This window comes from Lacerta agilis, chromosome 1 (assembly GCF_009819535.1).
Source record: "Lacerta agilis isolate rLacAgi1 chromosome 1, rLacAgi1.pri, whole genome shotgun sequence".
Taxonomy (NCBI): Eukaryota; Metazoa; Chordata; class Lepidosauria; order Squamata; family Lacertidae; genus Lacerta; species Lacerta agilis.
The window spans coordinates 132922537-132945855 of record NC_046312.1 but is presented as its reverse complement, the minus strand read 5'-3'; the positions used below and the strand labels follow the sequence as shown (position 1 = coordinate 132945855).

The window sequence follows — 23319 nt, the reverse complement described above, 5'->3', positions numbered from 1 at the left end:
TCTCATATGTCTCTGCAGTTACACCTGGGAACAACCAAATTTAGAACTAAAATCAAGGGGTAACACCTGTAAGATTAAAGCTTCTTTTCAACTAATATTTCACTAATAGGCAAATTTGCTCTTTTAATTTTATCATGAAAACAAATGATAAATAGAACGTAATTAAGAGTTTCAAGATCTGAAGCTTGTTCAAGACTCAAGTCTTTTGTTCACATTTGAGCATCTAATATGTAACTGATTTCTAAAAAGTAAAAAATGAATTAAATGAATTAACTTGCCTCTCCTTTTTGCCTTTTAAAAAGATTTGGTTTTTCCATTTCCATGGTGCCCAGTGAAGAATTCTGTATAAGCCAGAAGTTAGCACATGTTTTGTGACCAACCCGTGGAGGATGAGGCAGTCCAGGGCTCCCAGCCACGGGGGCTCTGCTCCACCCCCACGGCCAGAGGGAGCATGCCTAGGAATGCCAGCTGCTGCTGCTGAGAATCACAAGGGGGGAGGGAGGGCGGGCGGGAGGGTGGCACTGGGCTTCCCACGGGACACTGGGGGGGGGTAAGATGCAGGACCATTATGGGGATGATTTATTAAATTTCTATACTGCCCTTCATCCAAAGATCACAGGGTAGTTTACAAAACCAAAACACAAAAAACATACAAGATTGGCCACTGGCCTGATGCATCAGGGTTCTTGTGTTCTTACACCAAAAATACATGGTTCTGATAAGCGATATGCTCTGTTTTGGATTCCTCATTTTCTGGCACCTGCATGACAACAGCATTAGGTTATGCATGCAGTGAGATTACTGAATACCAACCTCATTGTTTGCTTCAATACATTAAAAAAGGAAAGGAAAAACAAAGACTAGCCACTCAGTCTCGTGATGCTGTGAAATGCTATCTTTTGTTTGTGAACCTGTGATTTTGCTACTATAGTATGAAAAACTGGATTTACCTCCTTTTCAGCTTTAGGCACCTTCTTGTAGAAAGTTTTCTCTGTGTCTCCAATCCATATGACTGATGGTTGTAGTTGTTTGGCAACCTGAGAGGTGGAAGAGTTTCACGTCATAACACTTCAACACACCAGTTAGGCTAAGTAAAGAAGAGAGTTCTACATCTTGACCCAGCACCATGTTCCAGGTATCGGAGCTTCATTGTGCCTTCCCAGACCATGCAGTATCTCCCTCATTGACTTCAGTCAAAGGAGTCACAGCCAAGGGAGCTACTTTCAAATGGGGCTCTTTTGGCTGCTGAGGAGGAAGAGAAGGAATCTTGGACGGGATTGGAAGGCAGAGAGGGGAAGGAGCAGGAGCAGGACTCAGGCTGGGCCAGGGAAAGAGACAGAGATAGAGGGATAAAGAGAGAGAGAGAGAGATTTGCAGATATGAAGGAAGGATGGCTGATGTGAGGAAGGAGGGGAGGGAGGGAGGGAGGGAGAGAGAGAGAGAGAGAGAGAGAGAGAGAGAGAGAGAGAGGAAGACTCTCCCACGGCACCCTTGACCATGGGCCTAGCCAGGATTACCCCACACCAAGGTAGTGAAGGTTTAGGATCAGAGATTTCCTTCTCCTAGATGGGCTTCTTTCCCAGGTTGATGGACCCCATCTACCCCTCAATCCCTATACAGAATGTGCAGAAACGGCAGGGGTCAGCAACCCTTTTCAGCCGTGGGCCAGTCCACCATCCCTCAGACCATGTGGTGGGCTGGACTATGTTTTTTGGGGGAAATGAACGAATTCCTATGCCCCACAAATAACCCAGAGATGCATTTTAAATAAAAGGACACATTCTACTCATGTAAAAACACACTGATTCCCGGACCGTCCGCGGGCCGGATTGAGAAGGCGATTGGGCCTCATCCGGCCCCCGGGCCTTAGGTTGCCTATCCCTGAGAAATGGCCTTCTTGAGCTTGTCCACTCAGTCCTCTGGAGTCTGTCTTCACATGTAGCGGAAGTTCCTAATGCACTGAGGGTTTGAGATGCATCAGCCACCCTCACCTGCTGGTTTAGCCGGCCAGACAAAGGCATTTCCTGGGGTGTGGCTGCTGTGCCTGCTGCCAGCTTCCAGGAGCCACAGGTGAGAGCTGAGTGCTCCTGAGGGTGGGGGCAAAAGGTGGACAAAGGTGTTCCCCCTACAGAGGCACTGCCCCTCCCCTAACACCCCATACACACTGCTGAACCCAATAACATTATAAAATGCACACTTTAGCCAGTACATAATAAATTCACTGATAATTCTACCAATTTATTCTGTTAATAATTCTAGTTAAAATTATGTATTTTTAAACTATGTGAATTTGGAATTCCTATTTTTCCTTCTCTTCGTGCAATTTTTTTTTATAAAAAAACACATTTCTTCTAAGGAGCTGATCAGTTATACACACTGTACAATTAAGCTTCTACAGTATAATCAATATTGTTAAATAGACAGGTGCAGATCCTAGAATATTACTGTCTGTTTTGCTGTTAAATAACCTGAAGCAAGATAGGGAGTGTTCCCACTTTATATTAACTCAGATAAATCATCTATATGATGGCCTCTATTTTCTAGTTTACAAGAATTAACTATTAATGAGCAGATTAGCCTCTGTGTAGAACAGGGGTGTTCTGTTGTCCTGATCTGATCAAGATTCTGCTGTTCGGCTGTATTTTTAAACCAAATGAGACTCCCACAATCCATTGGTATCTAATTGAAATTGTTGGCAGATATGCAGCAGACTGTATGTTCCAATGAAAGTACTTCATTTGAATTATCCATGAGTAGTTTGAATCTATGTATAATTAAATGGACTATGCAATTAATTTATAATTGAAATTTTATTAGCGTGCTTTGCTCTTCATTTTGTTGCAGCCACCAGCAGATGGCTCCTTAACCTTTCTAATACTGCTTTAAGTGAAGACTGTGATAGCATTTCATGACAGATGAAGCTTGTTGTTCTGAACTGTTCAGCCTTTGTTTCCAGAAAGTGTTCTGTAAACCAGCCCCAACCAGAAGTTTATTCCTTTGTTGCTTGTTCTCATGTTGTGATTGTAGTCCATTTCTATTACAGCGAAGCAGCAATAAATACAGCTGTTTGAGGCTTCTATTATGTGTGAGCATTTTGTAGCCTCAAGACTATTTCTTAATGTTATATTTTTAAGCTGACTTTATCTCAAGGTTGCACAGAAATACTTTACACATCCAGCGATATCAGCCGAAAAAAGACTCAGAAACCAAATAACCATATAATCATGCTTTTAAGCAGAGAATTATCTTGTGCTTTGCTCAATATTCACAAGAATAACATTTATACTCAGAAATTCTGGGTGTATTGTGGTGTAAGTGTTCAATTGGCAGACCCTAATTCTGTGGCAGGGTGTTCTAAACCACAGAGCCTAGGGCTTGCTGATCAGAAGGTCAGTGGTTCGAATCCCCGTGACGGGGTGAGCTCCCGTTGCTCGGTCCCTACTCCTGCCAACCTAGCAGTTCAAAAGCACCTCAAAGTACAAGTAGATAAATAGGTACCACTCCGGCAGGAAGGTAAACAGCATTTCCGTGCGCTGCTCTGGTTCGCGCAGCAACCCCAGAGTCGTCTGCGACTGGACCTAACAGTCAGGGGTCCCTTTACCTTTAATTCATCAGATGCTGATAATATTTGCAATTATTCAAATTATTTTTCTACTACTACTAGATACATTACAAATACTGGTACATGGTCAGAAAAAACCCAAAAGGATTACAAGTTATCATGAAGTTAAAAGGAAAGTCTAATTATTTGCTTATACAGATATAAAGTGATATTAACTCAAGATTTATTCTATTGATCTGTTCCTTTCTACTTGATGCTTCCAGTGCCCAATCTCTCTGGAAGAATCAGTGAATTACAAGTAATACGTCAATTTCACAAACTCCAAGGGTCAGTGCCTTCCTCCCCAAACCCAGGGAGACAAAGACAATCTTTTTTTTAACTCGAAACAAACAAACAAACAAAAAAATCCTTCCAGTAGCACCTTAGAGACCAACTAAGTTTGTTCTTGGTATGAGCTTTCGTGTGCATGCACACTTCTTCAGATACACAAACAGTAAAATGTATTTACATTTAATCAATATGCTAATCAGTTGGTTAACTGAGTAACCACACTTATTAAATTTAAATTTGTGTATTACTAACACTTTAGTACAAATGCTTGTATTCATTATAAATGAATGACAAGCAAAGTGTGCAACAGAAATTACCACACACTGGCTAAAAGACTGCATAACTTGTTCCACACAGCAAAGGTGGCCAGTTCTGGGAGCCACCATTTAGGAAGGATACTGACTAACTGGAACATGTGCAGAGGACAGCGACCAAGAGGAACAAGGGTCTGGAAACCAAGCCTTATGAGGAATGGTTGTAGGAGCAGGTCTGTTTAGCTTGGAAAAGAGGAGACTGAGAGGAGATATGATAGTCACCTTCAACTACCTAAAGGGCAGTCACATGGAAGATAAAGCAAGCTTGTTTTCTCCTACTCTGGAGGGTAGGACTTGAACCAATGGCTTCAAGTTACAAGAAAGGAGATTCTGACTAAACTCCAGGAATGAATTTCTGATGGTAACCTTCTTCTTCCTTGGAAGTTTTTAAGCAGAGGTTGGAAGGCCATCCATCAGTCGTGGATGCTTTAGTTGAGATTCCTGCACTGCAGGGGTTTGGACTCAGTGATCCCTGGGGTCCCTTCAAACTCTACAATACTATGATTCTATTAGTTCTTGAACAGCAGCCACAGTATTGCTAACTAACCGCCTTTGAAAAGTTTCAAAAGCACATTCTGGGCAATTCTAAGCCCTAATCTGCAATGGTGGGAGGCGGAGGTTTCTGTGGGCTACCAGGAATCCAATTCCTATTCAGGTGATGGAGCTGAGGACTCCTAATTCGGAAGGGGTGGAGCATGCAGAAACGCTGCTACCTGACATGCCTGTGAGACCAGCACCCCTCTGCCCAGATGATGTGGCTCTACTACTCTTAGACTCTACTGAAGAACCAGTGAGGCTAGAGTCTCCTCTGCTCTGCCACTCTAGGAGACTGCTGGAGAGGGCTGAGTCCCTTTAGCACCTTTCAGCACAGGTGGTGCTAACCATTAGATGCAGCTGTGGCTGCTATACAGGGTTGGGGGGTCACATTTGTTCCTTGCTAAAGCAACATTGGAGCTCTGTGTTCCTAGAAAACAGCCTGAGCCCTGAGTTCAGCCCAGACCCTTCTTGCTCTTGCCTTGTCTCAGTCTGCCCTGCACCCAGCATGAGTTCTGCCTTGCTTTGCCACAGAGCTCCCCTCTTCCACCAGAGGCCCTTGATGCAAACATGGAGTTGAGGACAAAGCTCTGGGCCTCTTTGTTCCCCCCATCTAACTCCATCAGCTTCACATGCCCATCATTTTTATTTAGAAAGCCTATCAGTTCAGCTTAGGGGTTGGTTGCTCACCCTTCAACCGAGGCTCACAGGGCAGTTTATAATATAAAAGCACAAAAATACACAACAAAGTTAACAAACAAAGCATGAACCCTCCTCACACAATTTAAAAGGATTGCTTAATTAGCCAAAGGGGTGGGAGAAGAGGAATGTTTTTGCCTGGTGCTGAGACTTATGTAGCAAAAGCACCAGGCGAGCCTCCTTACTTGTTTTTTAACAAAACCTATAGCTTTGATCAATATTTACAAAAAAAACCCTGATAAAAATAAATATTCTACATTTGAAGCATATTAGTTTAATGACTTAAGATTCAATAATAATAATAATAATAATAATAATAATAATAATAATAATTTATTTATACCCCGCACATCTGGCTGGGTTTCCCCAGCCACTCTGGGTGGCTTCCAACAGAATATTAAAATGCAATAATATATAAAGATATAATAACCACCAGCCAAAGAAGCTGCCTAATGGTGAATCTCTGCTCCCTGGAAATAAACTTAAGTAAAATCTCTTAATTTTTCATAGCAATTGGTAACTGGAATATCTTAGTTACCTCACCATCACTGTGAGTTCTAAAATAATACTTGGTAATAGTCATGGCTTAGCAAGTGATATTATAATTATAAAATATGAGAAGGGACTACCCTTGGGTCTTTCTGAGTTCTAGTTATCAAGCCCCAAATCAGTATTTTAACTGCCAGTATGGGAACATCTGGGGGACCCAGGTGGCGCTGTGGTCTAAACCACAGAGCCTACGGCTTGCTGATCAGAAGGTCGGCGGTTCGAATCCCCGCGACGGGGTGAGCTCCCGTTGCTCGGTCCCTGCTCCTGCCCACCTAGCAGTTCGAAAGCACGTCAAAGTGCAAGTAGATAAATAGCTACCGCTCCGGCGGGAAGGTAAACGGTGTTTCCGTGTGCTGCTCTGGTTCGCCAGAAGAGGCTTTGTCATGCTGGCCACATGACCCGGAAGCTGGACGCCGGCTCCCTCGGCCAGTAAAGCGAGATGAGTGCCGCAACCCCAGAGTCGGACACAACTGGACCTAATGGTCAGGGGTCCCTTTACCTTTACCTATGGGGACATTTGGTATGTAGACCACATTCAGATGAATAAGAACTTAAGAAGAGCTTGCTGGATCAGGCCAACAGCCCATCTAGTCCAGCATCCTGTTCTCACATTGGCCAAACACGGAGTAGAGCCTGAGCGCAAGAGCCCCCTCCCCTCCTGGGACTTCCAGCAACTGGTATTCGGAAGCATGGCTGCCTCTGACTGTGAAAGCAGAGCCAAGCCATCCATCACGGCCAGCAGCTACTGACAGTCCTCTTCTCCATGGACTTATCTAACCCTCTCTGAAAGCCATCCAAGCTGGGGGCCATCACTGCTGCGGGAGGGAGAGCCATAGCTGGATTACACCCTGCAAGAACGAGTCTTCCAGCTTTTGGCTACACAGAACAGTCAAATGAGACGGATGGATACCAACAATTAGGTGCCAGAAACTTACATCTAGCTATCACTAAAGTGGTACACCTGCATCTGACATGATGTTCCTCTTTTCAAAAAATAACCAACCACATTGAAAGCTATATGTTAGGGAGAAGACTATACCAGGAGATTCATTCCAGAAATGCTGTTCTTCTGTGTGTAGGATATTAATTATTTCTTTCGTATGTATGAGCATCCATCACAGATTTTCCATCTCATTGAGACTGTGCATTGTTTCTGATGCATTGTACTACAAAAAAGATGTTGCTGATAGGCAGTTAAAAAGAATGATTAAAATGCTAGTAGAATTCTTACCATTTACTTCCCAAGTGTGTCTTGTGCTGTGTCATGTTTGAAACTTTAAGTTGGTAAGCAATTTAATTCTCTCTGATAGAACTGGGGTTATTAGTGAATGATTAGTCATTAAGGGGGTTAAATGAGTTCCAAGCACACAGTTGCTAATATAGTGAATGCAGGGACAGAACACTTTCATAAAAGCAGCAGAGGACAGGAGGAGATTTATAATCATTTATCCATGTGTTGCTTCCCCCCTGCAAATCATCTGTTGCAACTGCGTCACCCTGCCCCCAAATTTTGGCTCAAATACTGGGGTGGGGTGGGGAAACCTGACTAGAGAGTAATGGCTCAGCACTTCATGTTTGGATGCCATGGCCATTGACCATTCCCATAAGAGAGGAGCCACTTTGTGCGGGTAACAAGGACAATATGGGAGTAATTATCCTCCCCACCCCCCCAAGGCTTTGGGGGGGGTGGAACAGCCCCCCCGCAGATCGTCCGATATCTGCTCCCCGCTGGGTACAAGGCACCGCACATCTTGGTAACTCTCCAGAGCAAAGAACACCTGCTTTTTAAGATAAAAATTCGGACTTAATTAACAGGCATGCTCTGAGCTAGCAGAGATAAAATAACTTGCTAATTTAGCCAGCCACTGAGAAGGACTCGATCTGGAGAAAGACTTTTGCCATAACCCAACGACAACTGTTTGAAATATGTGAGTGGACGTTAAGTTTAACTATGAAATGGACTGTGTGAAATTTTTGACTATGAGTCTGTAAATGACTATTAAGGGAAAGATGAAAGGAATTCCTGAGTGAAGTTATTGTGCTAGCATGGAGGCACTATCTCACCAGCAGCTGGAAGGAGTCCCAGAGGAGAATTCTGGGTATCTGCCTCGGATTAATGGTGGACTGATGCAGTAAAAATATCCCTGTGCAGAAAACGAAAGTAACTGCTGAGGTGCAAGGAAAAGAGCACAAAGACAGTCCTGCTTGTTGAATTAACTGATGGATTAATCATATAGCCCCAGGGGGAGGTGAGCCTTTATTATTCTCTTTTGATATATTTGTACTCATGGTTTTACCTGGTAAACCTCCCCTGAAAGGCAACTGTTTGAAAGACTTGAAAGAGCAGTCTACTGCCATTGTGGTTTAATTATAATCTTGACTGGATGAGGACTCTGGCAGCTACCCCGAGTGGAAGGATGGAAGAATTCTGGATTGTGGAATTGCTGGACTGTGGAAAACATCAGGGAAAAACATTTCATGCAGAACTAAGAAGGCGAAAGTTGAACAGACCAGTGGTTTTGAAAGTAAATGAAAACTATATGAAGGATTAACATCGGAATGGCTTATTGATTAATTAAGAAATGCAATGTGATATTAAATGATCAGCACTTCACGAAATTCAGAGCATGGGAAGTCACCCAAAATATATAAAATTTGGCATTTATATTTGGCCCTTTTTATTGTAATTTGGAATGTCTTAATGTGGTTTGTATTGGATTATTAAATTGGAAAACTTATTATATATATATATATATATATGGAGAGAGAGAGAGAGAGAGAGAGAGAGAATAATGGCTCAGGAAGAAGGGCCTGTGGGGTGGGGGAAGAGCAGCAGGGAAAGGAAGACTTGAGCATCTCCCTCCAGAGTATTACTTCTCCCCTGAAAATCCCTCCCTCTCATGCTTATGCCTGCTATTCAGCAAATATGGAACATGGGGTTCTTGCACTCTAAGATGGCAGACGATGATGGAGATGAAAACAACAACAAAGCTATTTCATAGGAGTAGAGAAAGGATAACTGTGATTTAATCATTTCCCTAAAACATTGGGTTTTTTAAATATTAATTTCTAACATGTAGTTGTAAAGCATATTCTAACTTTTTGATAAGCTAAACACTGACTTGACTGGTAACATAGCAAGGGGTAAGAATACTGTTCCTATGCTCATGATATATTCATAATATATCAATTTCTCTGTGGTGCTTAATTTATTTGGGCAAGGCAGGAAGACTGAAAGATGTGCACCTTACAATGTTGTTGTTGTTGTTGTTGTTGTTTATTGAGTTTATATACTGCCCTATACCTGGATGTCTCATGGGTGTATGGGCTGGGCTTCAAATATGTAAACAAATTTCTACAAGTCGAAACAAAATAGAAAATTCTTTTCAGTAGCACCTTAGAGACCAACTGTGTTTGTTCTAGGTATGAGCTTTCGTGTGCATGCACACTTCTTCAGATACCATTTCTACAAGATGAGAAATAACATTTTAGAGGCCCCTATGTGAGTGAAGCCATCTATTTTCTTAAAAATGCAATTTTATTTTCAATAATAATATTTTATTTATTTATACCCTGCCCATCTGACTGGGCTTCCCCAGCCACTCTGGGTGGCTCCCAACAGAGAACTAAAAACAGAATAAAACTTCAAACATTAAAAACTTCCCTAATGTATTATTGTATTATTATAACAATGAATCAAAATGAGATACACAATAAATCACCTATTAGAATATGGAATAGAATACTTACTGTATAACTAAAATACAGTTTTATATAAATTTGCAGAGAAAATTAAAATGAGAGGATCTTTGTGTTCCTACCTTAAACACTATGTGAAGCATCATCTGCAGACCAGCCTTGCCAGGGTATTTGCCAGCAATATTAGCTGCAGACAAATTGAAGAGGTTGGCTCCCGTTTCAGTGCAGAGAGCATGAATAAGCATCTTTTTCCCGACTCCTTCGGGTCCAGCTAAAAGCAAGGCTTTCACCAGAGGTGCTTTCTCATGTACAGACTGAGAACCTATGGAGGTGAAATGGGAACAATATGACGATGTATAGGTACATATGTAGTCATTCCAGCATTCCACCATGTGATTCCCAGTGCTGACTTGGGGAGAGACCCAGCCATTAGTGGTTTTGGGGAAGATTTGACGGTGCCAAATCAAGAGCTTTTGTTTTCAGGTCAGCGATTGGAACATGTAGGGTGATATCTAACATCAGACATACTCTGAATAGACCCATTTCGCCCCCAACAAGATCTTTATTAAAGTTTTTCACAATACAACAGGATAAGAGCTACAATAATTACAAATGGAACAAGTAAAATATGGAGTCGTCTCCTAGAGGCAATTCCAAATAGTCATAGTGAAATTTATGGGTTTAAATAATTGAAGTCAATTGACTTTAATGGGTCTACTCTGACCAAACTCCACTTTCCTGGGAGTATGTTGTAACGGACCAACCCTGTGCCTGGGTGTGAGCAGGTGCCCAGCACTCGAAGAGTTAACACCCACTCTAGATGACTGGCAGCACAATCGCAGAGGCGGGTCTTTTCCACCTTTTAAAAGGGGAGAATGGCAGTTGGGGCGGTTGTTGTGGGTTGTGGGTCAGGGAGTGAGGGTGAGAGGGAGAGCGGGTTGGAGGTTAGGCTTAGGTTAGGAAAGGAAGACGTTTATTCCTGTTGAAAGTTGTATCCAAGCTTATGTACCTAAATGAAGAACATTGTAACCGCAATCTACCTTAACTTCCTTTATATATAAGTTACCTCAATAAACATATTTTTGTTGTTCAACGTTTGTGGACTCTGGCAGTGTGTCAGTACCTCTAGAGGTGTGGTTGAGGGGATAAGCACTAGAGGTTTCCTTGAGGAAAAGGGGACGGGTGGCTTATTTACCTAACACACAGAGGACTGGGCAGGGAAGCCAAAGGTGCCACGCAGTTGCCAGAAGGAAAGGGCAAGCTGCAGCAGTTTGGGAACCCAGGGTGGGAGAATCCCAAGGTGGCAGGAGTTTCACTTTAAGAACGTGGAGAACTGAGGTACCCCGAGGACTTCTCTCATAACATCATTGTGGGGATTCATTTTAGTCGTCGGTGAACCCTAGGGAGAGACACAGTCAGGGGAAACGTTTTACAGTTGTGAGGGCTCTTGGTGGGACACTGAAAGGGCTCGTCACATATGTCCCATTGAATTCAATAAGATTTAGTTCTGAGTAGATGTGGTTAGTGTTGCACTCGTGGATATCACCCATAAACTTTTAAAAACAACTCTTGCGTCTAAATAGTTTAGAAAACAGACAAAGATAAGAAAATCCACCCGCCCTTCTACAAATAGTGTATCTAGTAATGCATCTGCAGAAATTCAGTATGGCAAAACACTTGGCAAGTTATGTACTTGTAGGCCCCAATGATTTCAGTAAAAGAGCAAGTACTTAACTATCCTATTGAAGTCAACAAGATTTACAAGTGTGCAACTTTGACTGGATTGCGGTCTTGCTATTTGGGAGTTTCTGATTGTTCTCACACCTTTTCTGGCCATGGCTTGTGAGGTGAGAGAATTCAATTTAGTTCATACCGCATTGGCCTGAATAATAAGCCACACCCGAATATAAGCCACAACTTTAAAATTCAAGGAGGAAAAAGGAAAGAAGACAGTCCCTAAATATAACCCTCTCCCTTATAATTGGAGAGGAGAGAATGAAGCGCAATCACACAACGAGGAACACACACACAACACTTGCCCAGGGAGGGTTGTGGGGGGAATGGAAAGGGGGTCCACAAGCACCCGTCCCAAACAAGTACACTCTCACCACCGAGGCCCATGCGGCCGTCCACTCCTGAATACAGTAACCGGAAGACGCCCGCTGCCCAGCTGTAAAGGAACTGCCTCACAGGTGATCAGAGATTGCAACACGTAGGACAAACTCTGCGTGGGCTGCAGCCACTGCTCAGCTTGGGGGAAGGCTGCCTCACAGCTGACAGGCTTCTGCAGTGCGCCTGGAGCCCACGTGGACCCGAGCGCTGCAGTTGGGCTCCGCCAAATCCAACAATGGCGCTGCTGCAGACCAATCCAATGGCTCCCTGCCACAGCGTGCCGCCTCGCAGCCAATCCAAAAGCCAGTTTTGGTAAGGTCGCAAATATGAGCCGCACTTTAACTTTTCACGGTCGGAATTTGGGGGAAAAGTGTGGATTATATTCGGGCCAATGTGGTATTTAAAGTTGAATTTATCAAATTAGCACTTTCTGATAAAATCTGAGAACCAAAACACAGTCATTCTTCGAAATTCACACTTAACTGAATGTGCTGTGATGCAGTTCTCCATCCAAACTATGTTTAGGAAAATGCATATATTAGGGGGAAATGTGCTCAAAGATGATTATATTCATGAAAATTATATACAACAAGTATTATATTGGGAGAAACTGCAAACAAAAACCTGTTTATTGGGAGAAATTCACACAAAAATGCTCTCTAATCTTCACAATTTTTTTAAATTGCAAAAATCTCAAATTGCTGTAGAAATGTGGAGAGCAGAATTTTAGACTGGAAAAATGAGAAACCGAAATTGACAAATCCTTTCATCCACACTGCTAACATGGATCTGTTCTGAAAATCTGCAAACTGGTCCAGCTTGGAGTGGATCATGTTCAGAAAAGTGACAGGAGGTCTGCTGCAACCTGCGGAAAAAGCCTCCCCCCCCCCCAGTAAAGGTTTATACGTACCATATTTGAACAATATACTATGCAGATAGTACATTTAAGAAAACATACATGTTTGGTTATTAATTGCTAGAGTTATAGAAGGCAGGAACAATTAAAAGCACTTTCTCCAATATATGAAATGAGCTCTGATTAATTCCATAAATGCTTCCATTGTTCAACAGCAAGACACATTAGCTGGTTTGTAAAAGGTAAATTGCAACCGTAGCCTTTTCCCTAACTTGATTAAATTTATAATCACTGGAGCTTGTATTAGCTATTACCTTCCCCAAGTGACTTCCTTTATGTGCTACAGCTCCCAAACTGTTAACATGCAAACAAGAAACGGCAACGAAACGGCATGTCAAACACATAGCAACCACACTCCCCTTTTAAGTATGCTATTAAAACCATACTGTATCAGTTCAGAATACTTAATTGAAAAAGAATTCTGCAGAATGCTTTCAACCAAAATCAACCAAGCACTGTCATAGCTAGTAAAAGTATATGAGGCTGACAGGAAGCAAAGCATGGTGCCTGCCCTCTGACCATTTCTCCTGTGATCTTACCTAATGGCAATATGCCATACAGAGCGATGAGCTGCCTGACATCTGTGAGAGAGGGCATTGGTTCTATGTCTTTCTGCCGAAGGGTAGACCCCAGATAGCTGTACTCACCTACAGGGAAGAGAAAAAGGCTTCATGGGTGATACTGTACTATTGCAAAATGTGTAACTCCAGACATTAGAAACTGCCAGGGAATACAACTTTAGCATCCTGTTAAGCCATAACAGATTTAAATCTATGAGTTCTAATAATTATTAATATGGTTTTGGAATGCATCCCCCAACATGAATACAAAATAAAAATAGAAGTGGAAATATTCAGCCGGCAATTTAAATGAACATGGACTGGAATTTTGACCCTCCTGCTATTTTTGTGTAAATTATTTCATCAACTGGCAAGTACATAAAAATGACAACTGCACAGTCTGTACTAGAGGGAAGTGTTTGCAGGGTTGGATGAAAACCAAGGTGTGCAGAAGTGCAAACAATGTTTAGAAGACTAAACCATAAGGAGAGGAAACACCCCTACACACACACACACACACACACGATCCAATGTTCAGTGGGCAGAGAATACTGACTGTAGTTTGGGAGGGGGAATGGAAAACTGGAAGTGCGGGTGGTGGGGAAGAGTATTCTGACTGGTTGGAAGGAACCCTGAACAGGGACATTCCACGCTGCAATCTTTTGCTGCCTTGGAGAGTGGAGCACAAGGGATTTTGACACTGACATCATCTGATATCCACGTGGGTTGCCCCTGCCTACCCGTTCAAATTTGACCCATGAAGCAGATCCTGAAAAGGGTCGGGCTTGTGAAGCCTGTTTCAGAGGGACGCAAGAGTTAATAGCATACGCAGCTCCATGCCAGCAAACCAGACCAGTTCGCCATTAAAAGTCTGAGCATATGTTGAGATTGTTTCAGCCCAAGAACCACTAATCATTTGCTTTACCAGATAAACTGCAGGAGGGTTTGGGTAATGTGCACTGGCTACCCTAAGTGAAACTTCAGAGGGAAGCAGCAGCTATTGGATGGTTCGGTTAGTCTTTTGCCCCCATACGCAGGCTGGATGACTGATTTGCACATCAGGACCCGAAGCAGTTTGCATAATTGGAGGAGAGTATAAAAGTGAGCCACAGAAGTGGCACCACAGAAGTGGAATCGACTTATACTCTATCAGATGTTTTTAACTTGGTCTAAATTATGCTTTTGAATAAATGCTTACATTCTTCCATATTTAGGGCTGATGTGGATGCTACTTTTCTCTACCCAGGTTTTAAAAGCATGTAAGGGGAAACAGCCTGGAGACGGCTGGTGTCAGTGCCTTTGCAACAGCAAGGGGGTCAGATGTACTGTAGGTATGAGACTAGAATTGTGCTCGGTTCCTGTGGCATCTCTGAAGTGCACAGTCTGACCTTTGCAGCTTCCCAAGAAACATCTTCAAAACACAGGAAGGGAAATGCTATTGGAAGCATCATTTAATTTAGTGTTTGGTGCCAGCCTGATGTAGAAATGACAAAGCACCAGAATTAGAAAATATGAAGATTATAAATCACAGACTGAATGCTGAAGATCTCTAATTCAACTGTCATACTGAGTCAGAGGTTAAGCTTATATTAATTTTTATATCTGGAACCAGCTAAATCGGTATGAATAGTGTGGCTTGTCTATTCATAGTCTATTACAGCAACACAAGGCAGGTTGTACAACATTGCAATTTAAAAATATTATATGTAAATGTAAAGGAAATCAAGATGTACTTCTGTATTGGTACATAAAGTTAATACTTTACCTACATAATCGCCGAGTTTCACTTTCTTGGCTCTTATTAATATCTGTGCTTCTACCAGCTCCTGGTAGAGAGAATCAATGGTCCTACACAGAAACACATAATTTAACACCCAGATTTGCAGATAAAAATACAAATCATCTCTTAAAAAACACACCCTCATGTAAACATTTGTAGTGTCTGCATATGGCTAAAATGTACAATAATTACATTTTCATTTTTAAGAAAAACACACTCACACACTTATTGCAACATTAACAGCAATTTCCATTTATTAGCGGTATGAAATACTGTGGAACACTAACAATACTATAATGAAATTATTTCATAGAAATTTGGAGTTTAAACAATTTCCCAACACAGATCCTCTCACATTACTACCTCCAGGCTACTTGAAACATAACATCACTGTTCAACATCATTGCAGAGTTCCTGCAAGTCAGTAGAACAGGGTGAACAAGCAGCTTTTAGGAAGGTATTTTTTAAAAAGAAAGAAAAAGACTGTGTATTTTGAAATGCTGGAGGCAACTTCGTAGTACACAGATCTTATCTTGGACCTAGTTAGTGGTATAATACCACACAGGGCCAGCCCACCCACGAGGCAAGGTGAGGTGACTGCCGCAGGTGGCAGGACCCACAGGGGCGTAAGATCCAGCTGCCCAGCAGCCCTCCCAATGCCACCTCTACAGTGGCCTCTTGGTGAAGAGGGGGAGCTGCTGGTCTCCTCCCAGCCTTGTTTCTGGTGTCAATCTTCACTCACTCCTTCTTTGCTGGCAGGAGAGGTACCATTGTGCAGTTCACCTCAGGTGCCAAAATGTTTTGGGCCAGCCCTGTTTGTGAATGAATCATAGGGGCACTATTCCGTATTTAATATTGGAAGTGGTAGTCAGTAATGTTCAGAGAGTGGGATGCCCGCCCCCTGCCCACCACCACTCAATGAGGGCCAAGCAGAATATGGCATTAACTCTTTTGCATGGAGATGGAGTTTAGTAATGTTATTTGTGGTAGTCTGGAAAAATCTAAATAAAAAACAATGATGGACATTTAGATTTGAAGAGTCAGGTAACTGGCAAAGGTAGTAAAACTACAGCTATTTGTTGTTTACTTGTTTTTTAATGTCCAACCCACCAATATGGCTTCAAAGAGCTTCCAGAGCAGCCAGCGACACTAGTTACCCTAAGCTTCCTACCATTAGCCCAATGGGCAGCAATCTACAAGGCAGCACCAAGGATTATACTCTGGGTACTTTATGATTTGTTTTAGATAGGGAATACATGCTGCTTTGTTATTACAGAAGGACTGGCTAGTGTCCTATTTCAGGGATGTTAAAAACAGATGGAAAATCTGATACATATCTGAAACTACCAGGTGTTCCTACACCTGCCACAAGGAATAAAATTTAATGACAATTCTTCAAAGAACCATTAGAGATATGATGAAAATGCACAGAACTAAGGTCCACAGTACATATAACCTAAAATGAACTCTCTACAAATTGGTGGTTGACATTTCCTATCTAAATCTCTCTCTATATGTTATCCATTTAAAAGAATTCTATGTTAGATTCTCCATAATTGCTAAGGAATTGGAGCTACCAGGTTCAGGCTTAGGCCTACCAACTTTGACTCTCTTTTGTGTTTGAACAAAGCAGAGAGAGAGAGAGAGAGAGAGAGAGAGAGAGAGAGAGAGAGAGAGAGAGAGAGAGAGAGAGAGACGTGTCAATGTGAATCTCAGAGGAGCAGGTGCATTTTTACCTGTCAGGAGTCAGATCTTTATCCTTCTTAGATTTTTTCTTCCTTCCACCCTTTTTCCCTTTTTTCTTTTTCTAAGGATCATAAATGGAGAAAGTTAGCAAAGGCAATACTTCTACACCCAGCTAAAAGTTAGCACAAGATTCGGAATAGTTTTAGTGGCCTCTAGTGATTTAACTCCTCCTGCCTACACACACACACACACACACACACACACACAAAATCACATTGTTTATGCTTTCTTCACTTTAGTGTTTGCAATTTATTCTTGAATGACAATTGCAAGCACACTTAACTACACTCAAATACAGTGGTACCTTGGTTTACAAACTTAATCCGTTCCAGAAGTGTTCTTAACCCAAAGTGTTCTTAAACCAAGGCGTGCTTTCCCATAGCAGCAGGGGACGCAATTTACAAATGAAACACACTCAACAGGAAGTGAAACATGTTCTTATTCCAAGGCAGGAGCCAGACCTCAGAGTCTTTTCCACTGGCCTGCCAGCCTTTGGGCTCAACCTCTGCCCTCCTATGAGTAACTGCAGTGACATCCAGAAACAGTAAAGTGACATACAACCCAGACATTGCAGCACACACCTCTGCAGTGCCCTTTTTGCTTTTTGGGCAGTAGGGGGCGGGGAGTTAAAGGTGAAAGCCTGCCAGGATCACTTCTAGTGGCCCAGGTAGCCTGATACTGGCTCCCACCTATCAGCATTTCATTCATTCCAGGAAGAGACAGCTGGAGACTCTGGCACAATGGTTTTCCCAACCACCGCTCTTTTTCTCCTGCTAGGCTTAAAAATGTTGAAGACAAAATAAAACAGTGTATGCCTAAGGGCGTGAAAAGCCATTTTTGAGGACTGGCGAGGCAGTGGATGAAGAAGGCAGTGGGGGCAAGATTCCAAATGACAGCACTTCCCGGAATGATTGAAAAAACATGAAACAATAGTGCTATCAAACAATTTCCTAAAAAGCTTCATTATACATCTTTAGGCACCAGGCGAGAACGTTCCTCTTCAACCAGGCCTTTGGCTGACTAATATTCTACGGCCTTGTAAATGTGTTTGTGGGAAGGGGTAGGTAGCCATGTTGGTCTGCCATAGTCAAACAAACAAACAAACAAACAAACAAACAAACAATCCTTCCAGTAGCACCTTAGTTGGTCTCTAAGGTGCTACTGGAAGGAATTTTTTTATTTTTTATTTTGTGGGAAGGGGGTTATTTTTGTTTTGCTTTTCTTCTAACTATTTATTTGTGCTTTTATCCTGTATTTTCATCTTGTGAACCACCCTGAGATCTTCAGATGAAGGGCAGTATATAGATTTAATTAAAAATAATAAAACTAGTAATAACTAGAAGGCTGTTGATTTGAGGAAAGTGACTGATTCATTGAAGGCAGAGGATCTGCAATGGCTAATGATTCTGAGCGTTATGAGTGACTGAGAAAGCCAGTGAATGAGGTGGATGCTTGTGTATGTAAATGGATGGATGTGTGGGGTTGGCTTGGGTCCTATCCAGTTTTGGCAGCAGCCCCACCCACCATTGACTTGTATCAATTTCCCTTGATGATCCCATAGTCCTGTCTTTGAACTTGGAAAGGTCCAACAGTAATCACATTACCATCTGTTATCAGACAGATGCACATTTATTAGCAATACAGTTTGGATACTTGCATAACATCTTATTACGCAAGGGATCTCTCTCTCTCTCTCTCTCTCTCTCACACACACACACACACACACACACACACAGGCAGTCTGAGGTATCAGTTGATCAATAAATAGAAGCTCTACTGATGCAACATCGGATTCCATCATTAAAGCGGTTTGGGCATTGCCAGAAAGTATATCAAATATCAAACTGGATTTAAAAATATAACAACAACAACAACAACAACAACATACAGTGGTACCTCGACTTACGAAATGAATCTGTTCCGAAGGCGCGCTCGTAAGTCGAAATCTTCGTAAGTCGAAGGCGCCATCTCGGAACAGGGGAAAAATTCGGAAGTTGAAAAAAGCGCATTCAAATTTTCGTAAGTTGAGGTATCGTGCAGCCACTTTTCCTTCGCAAGTTGAAAATTTCGGAAGCGGTGGCCATTTTTTCACTTCCAGAGGTCATTCGGAAGTCGGAAAAAACGGAAGTCGAGTCGCTCGTAAGTCGAGGTACCACTGTATTACAGTGACATTTTTATGCATGCATCTGGTTATTAGTAATCAAAGCTCGTTATGAGATACATGACACAATACACCTTTGTTTAGCACTGAAAAGACACTGAAGATGCACCAATTTCCTCTTCCCATCCCTGTTTCTTTTCTTTAGGGTCTATTATCTTTTGGCCCATTATCTTTCCCTAATTTAAAAATGATCACATCATGGAGATTAGATCATTTCTGCTTACATAGACAATGAGCATATGTTCAGCATATTGGCCAACTGTTAGCTTCCTTGAGGCAATTTCTCCACTAGAGTAATTTGGAAGTTTTATATACAGTATACTGTGGGAAGTCTTTCTAATTAACATCAAGATTTACAGAAAAATTGGCATGTGCTAAGTAGACACTGAGAAAATATTTTTGTTTGTGGCTTTCCTACATGCTCTACTTCATGCCATGGAAAAACTTACTTTTGCGAGAAACTCTTTAACCCTCTTACAAATCCAAGTGACACATTTAATGAAAACCACAAAAACATATCAAAACAGTTAATTAGCAGCAGTACTTTTATTTGCATCTTTATTGGCATTTTTCTTTGTGGCTTTTCTGTTGAATGCATGCACTTTTTTGTTGTGTGTGTGTGTGTGGGGGGGAAATCAAGGTGTTGGTGGATGTGTGTGTTTTGAATTCTTCACTGAAATCTCAAATTCTAAGTCCATGAAACCCAAACTCTATGCAGCAATGAAATAAACCAAGCTACTTCCTAAGAAAATAATCAGGAATTGCTCAGATTATTTCAAAGTCAATCCAAATGTGGGTATAAGATGAAATAAGCCCTTTCTAAGAGCCCCCAAATCCCTCCTAACCACCTACTTAAATGTCTTCCAGTTTTGCCCCATTTTTTGCTGCACCAGCAAAATAGACATGTTTTGTGACACATGCAAAGTGGTCCTCTCTTAGCAATATCCAACATGATTTTCAATCATTAGACATAAATGATCTTTTCTTCAAATCTGTTTCATATGGGAAGGTTCTGGCTAGTGAAAGTATTTTATTTGCCATCTCTGTTGGGAAACTTTTCCACAGTCAGTTGCTGCACTGAGAACTATTCATGTTAGTTATTTAGTCTAATGCAATGCTACTGGATTAGTAAATTAATTGATAATTTGCTAGGTAGTAATTATTATTACTATCACTCATTTTTAAAATTTTCATTGAACTGTTTTGTGTGTTATCTTTATGAATCTGAAATATGGCTTTTGTGTAGTTGTTGGGAGCCCTGCTCAGTATGAACTTGTTTATGGAAAACAGAAGGCAAATATGAAATACACAAAGACATCTGTGTTTTTGTTCCTTTCCAGTTCCACTTGTAGAGGGAACCTTCTATCCAGCTGCCCCAGAGCAAAATACTGGACTTGCATGGAATGCTTTCATTTTACACGGCTTTCCGAGTTTTAAATTGCCATTTTATACTATTTTTGAATCCTGACGAACAGAGAAACTCATCTTAGGAGAACTGATTTAAATAAGAGTTTCTTACAAATAAGGTGTGTCCTTTTTATATTACATTTGTTGAAATGTCCTACTTTCTTAATATGTATGTTATTGCTTGCACCTGATGATATGATACCTGGACAGACCCCAAGTGCTTTAAGGGATGGCCTCTATTTTGTTGTTGTTTCCTTGAATGACTTCTGTGATACTGTGAATACTTAACAGAATAATAAGTCATGAATGAAAATTAACAAAGGAAAATGGATAGTGCGCCTGATGAAATAAGTGGTAGATGGGAAGTCGTTACAGATGAAAGAAGAACTTATTGTGATTTGATGTAACATACACTACTGTTTTTATTTTTCTGGACAAATTTCTGCTTGCTACTTTTCTTTCATTTCAATAAAACACACACACACACACACAGAGAGAGAGAGAGAGAGAGAGAGAGAGAGAGAGAGAGAGGGAGGGAGTTGTTATTTCTCCATGGTAAATCGCTTATCCTATTCTGTTCCTATTTTTATTTCTGCCTTCTGATCATGCCTTGCTGCTGCTGCTGCTGTTGATATCTATAAGTTGCTAGCGGGGACCAGCTCTCTCTGCAGGATCTCTTGAAGCTGCATCTCAAAGTAAGTGGGTGGGTGCACTTTGTCTCTAGTGCATGTGCAGATGTGCATGGATAAAACCATTAAGTATCAAAATCTATGAAGCATCTTCTGGCACTTAAAGGGTCATGCTGGCATTTCACACACACACATTGTCAGATGTTTTTAATATTTGATGTTTTATTGTGTTTTTATGTTTTGCTGGAAGCTGGCAGAGAGGCTTGGGCCACCCAGTCAGATGGACAGCATATAAATAATAAAATTATTTTTATTATTTTTATTTATTATTGTTATTATTATTATTAAGTGGTCCATTCACATCATGCTGAGGCTTATTTCCCTTCTTCAACTTGCCGCATTCCCAAAGGCATACTATTTTCAAGGTCTCCTGGCACATCCATAGATTCTGCATGTTTCCAAGCTGACCAGCTGTTTCATGGATATGAAAATTTTAAGTGCAGATTATTCTATTTTTCTCAAACTGCTTTAGGTGTTGGGTTCAGGCTGGCAGCAGTTCCCAGTAGCTGACATTTATTTGAACATTTAAAGTGGAACTAATGTTTTATGAGCCTATGGACTGTTGTGAGTTAGGTCTTTGTTGTAGAAAGCTCTTAATTACAAACTGAATTAACTTTTGTTTCTGAGATAAACTACTTGGTGAATTAAACTTGTATTATTGTTCCAAGCAGAAATTGTTCTGGAGAACAGCTAACTCTAGAAATGGAGAAGGAGAAGACAGATAGCAGACATTAGGAATAAAAGTTCACAGTAATGTGCAAAAGGTGTCTCTTTATTTCTGCCCTATGGAAAGCTGAGAAACAGGCCCAGTTCACACAGAAACCTGAGGAAAACTATGACTAAGTGGGCAGGTACTCACAGGAAAAATCGCAGACACTTTGCTCCTTTCCTACTTCTGCCATTACATCTGAATCTGGCCATGCCAACAAAAACTCTTGGCTACATCTCACTGTTGTTTGAAGCAATATAAACCACAAGCAGTTATTTCTGTTGGTAACTTGTAGAAAACAGTGTCTGCACTTGTTCCTAGTTAATTAGTAATTCTGCTTCTAATATAGCTATAAACTTCTACTCACCTTTCCTTTTTTGCCTTTTTGGCCTTTTCTCTCTATCTCTCTATCCACAGCTAACTTTAAATTCTTCAGTTCCTGGCGCATTAGCTCATCAACCTGTTTGGACAGATATATACAGGGAGTCTGGAATGGTATGCTTTTTACTCCTAAAGACTCTTTAACCAGAAAATACAAATCATGTGCTGGAAATAGGCCAACAACATGCATTGTCCAATTTTGGCATGTATACCTGTATTTTTGTTTTTGCTATGTACTGGGTGTGTAAAATCTTACAAGATCAGGAGGCAGAAGGGCAGGAACTAGAAGCCTGCTAATGGCAAAATTAAGCATATTTTTTATCAGATTTGACCAATCCCTTGTGAATTCTTTTCATCCTAGACTTCACATTATCCAGAGTCCATATCTGGTCTGAAATTAATGGAGTCTCTTGGGCAGTGCAGCTGCCGCGCAGAGGTTCTAGGCTTTATGTTGAGGTGATTAAACACCTCCTGAACTACTATGGCATTCATGCGGAGAATGAAGTGATCTCTTCCAATCCTACATTGTGCTGAGGACCCTGGGAAGCATAGCAAAAGAGCTGGTGAAGTTTAGTGGCTAAGGGTATGAACTGGGAAGTCTACAGTTTCACTCTTACCTCTGCAGTAACACAGCAGGTGGCCTTAGGCAAGCCACTAAGACAGCTAGAGCCCCCCACCCTTAATCTCCATTAGAAATCCAGGGGGAAATCCACCTTCTGCAAGCAATCCTTGTTGCACAGATTACTGAAACCCGATCTACACATTTAGCAGAATGAGGGTATCAAGATTCCTGAGGTGGTATTCTCTACTTGAGATTAGAGATGGGGGATTATGATTTAAATACTTCACATTCAAGATGAAAACTGGCATATCAAACAGAAAAGTTTTATCCCCCACCACTCCCTGCTAATTCTTTTTGAATACATAGGAGAGCATTAAAAATCTGATCCCAACCTGAAAACTTATGGTACAATCTGTTCTGTCACCTAATAACTCTATTATCTTATTCTACTGCATGTGTGGTTCAGACCCGAGATAATGTACATGGTGTCCTAAAGTGCTATATAAACGCCAAAAAACTATTCTTGCTGGCATTTATTCAAATGTCTCAAAGCAACTTACAATCGTAAAAGAGCCCCGAAGGAACTATCAAATGACTATACTTTAGCTA

The 23319-nt window shown here is 41.4% G+C and overlaps 1 protein-coding gene across 3 annotated transcripts in view; it reads right to left on the bottom strand.

The window, feature by feature from the left end:
- Positions 1 to 23319, bottom strand: part of IQCA1 (IQ motif containing with AAA domain 1) — a 78229-nt gene that overhangs the window by 5303 nt on the left and 49607 nt on the right. For all 3 annotated transcript variants that reach the window (XM_033172358.1, XM_033172367.1, XM_033172375.1), the window contains 6 exons: positions 22135 to 22227; positions 16792 to 16862; positions 15041 to 15123; positions 13255 to 13362; positions 9810 to 10009; positions 951 to 1037 (listed from right to left, as the gene is read on the bottom strand). In XM_033172358.1, the coding sequence (XP_033028249.1) occupies positions 951 to 1037; positions 9810 to 10009; positions 13255 to 13362; positions 15041 to 15123; positions 16792 to 16862; positions 22135 to 22227 (642 nt within the window). The remainder of the gene's footprint in view (positions 1 to 950; positions 1038 to 9809; positions 10010 to 13254; positions 13363 to 15040; positions 15124 to 16791; positions 16863 to 22134; positions 22228 to 23319) is intronic.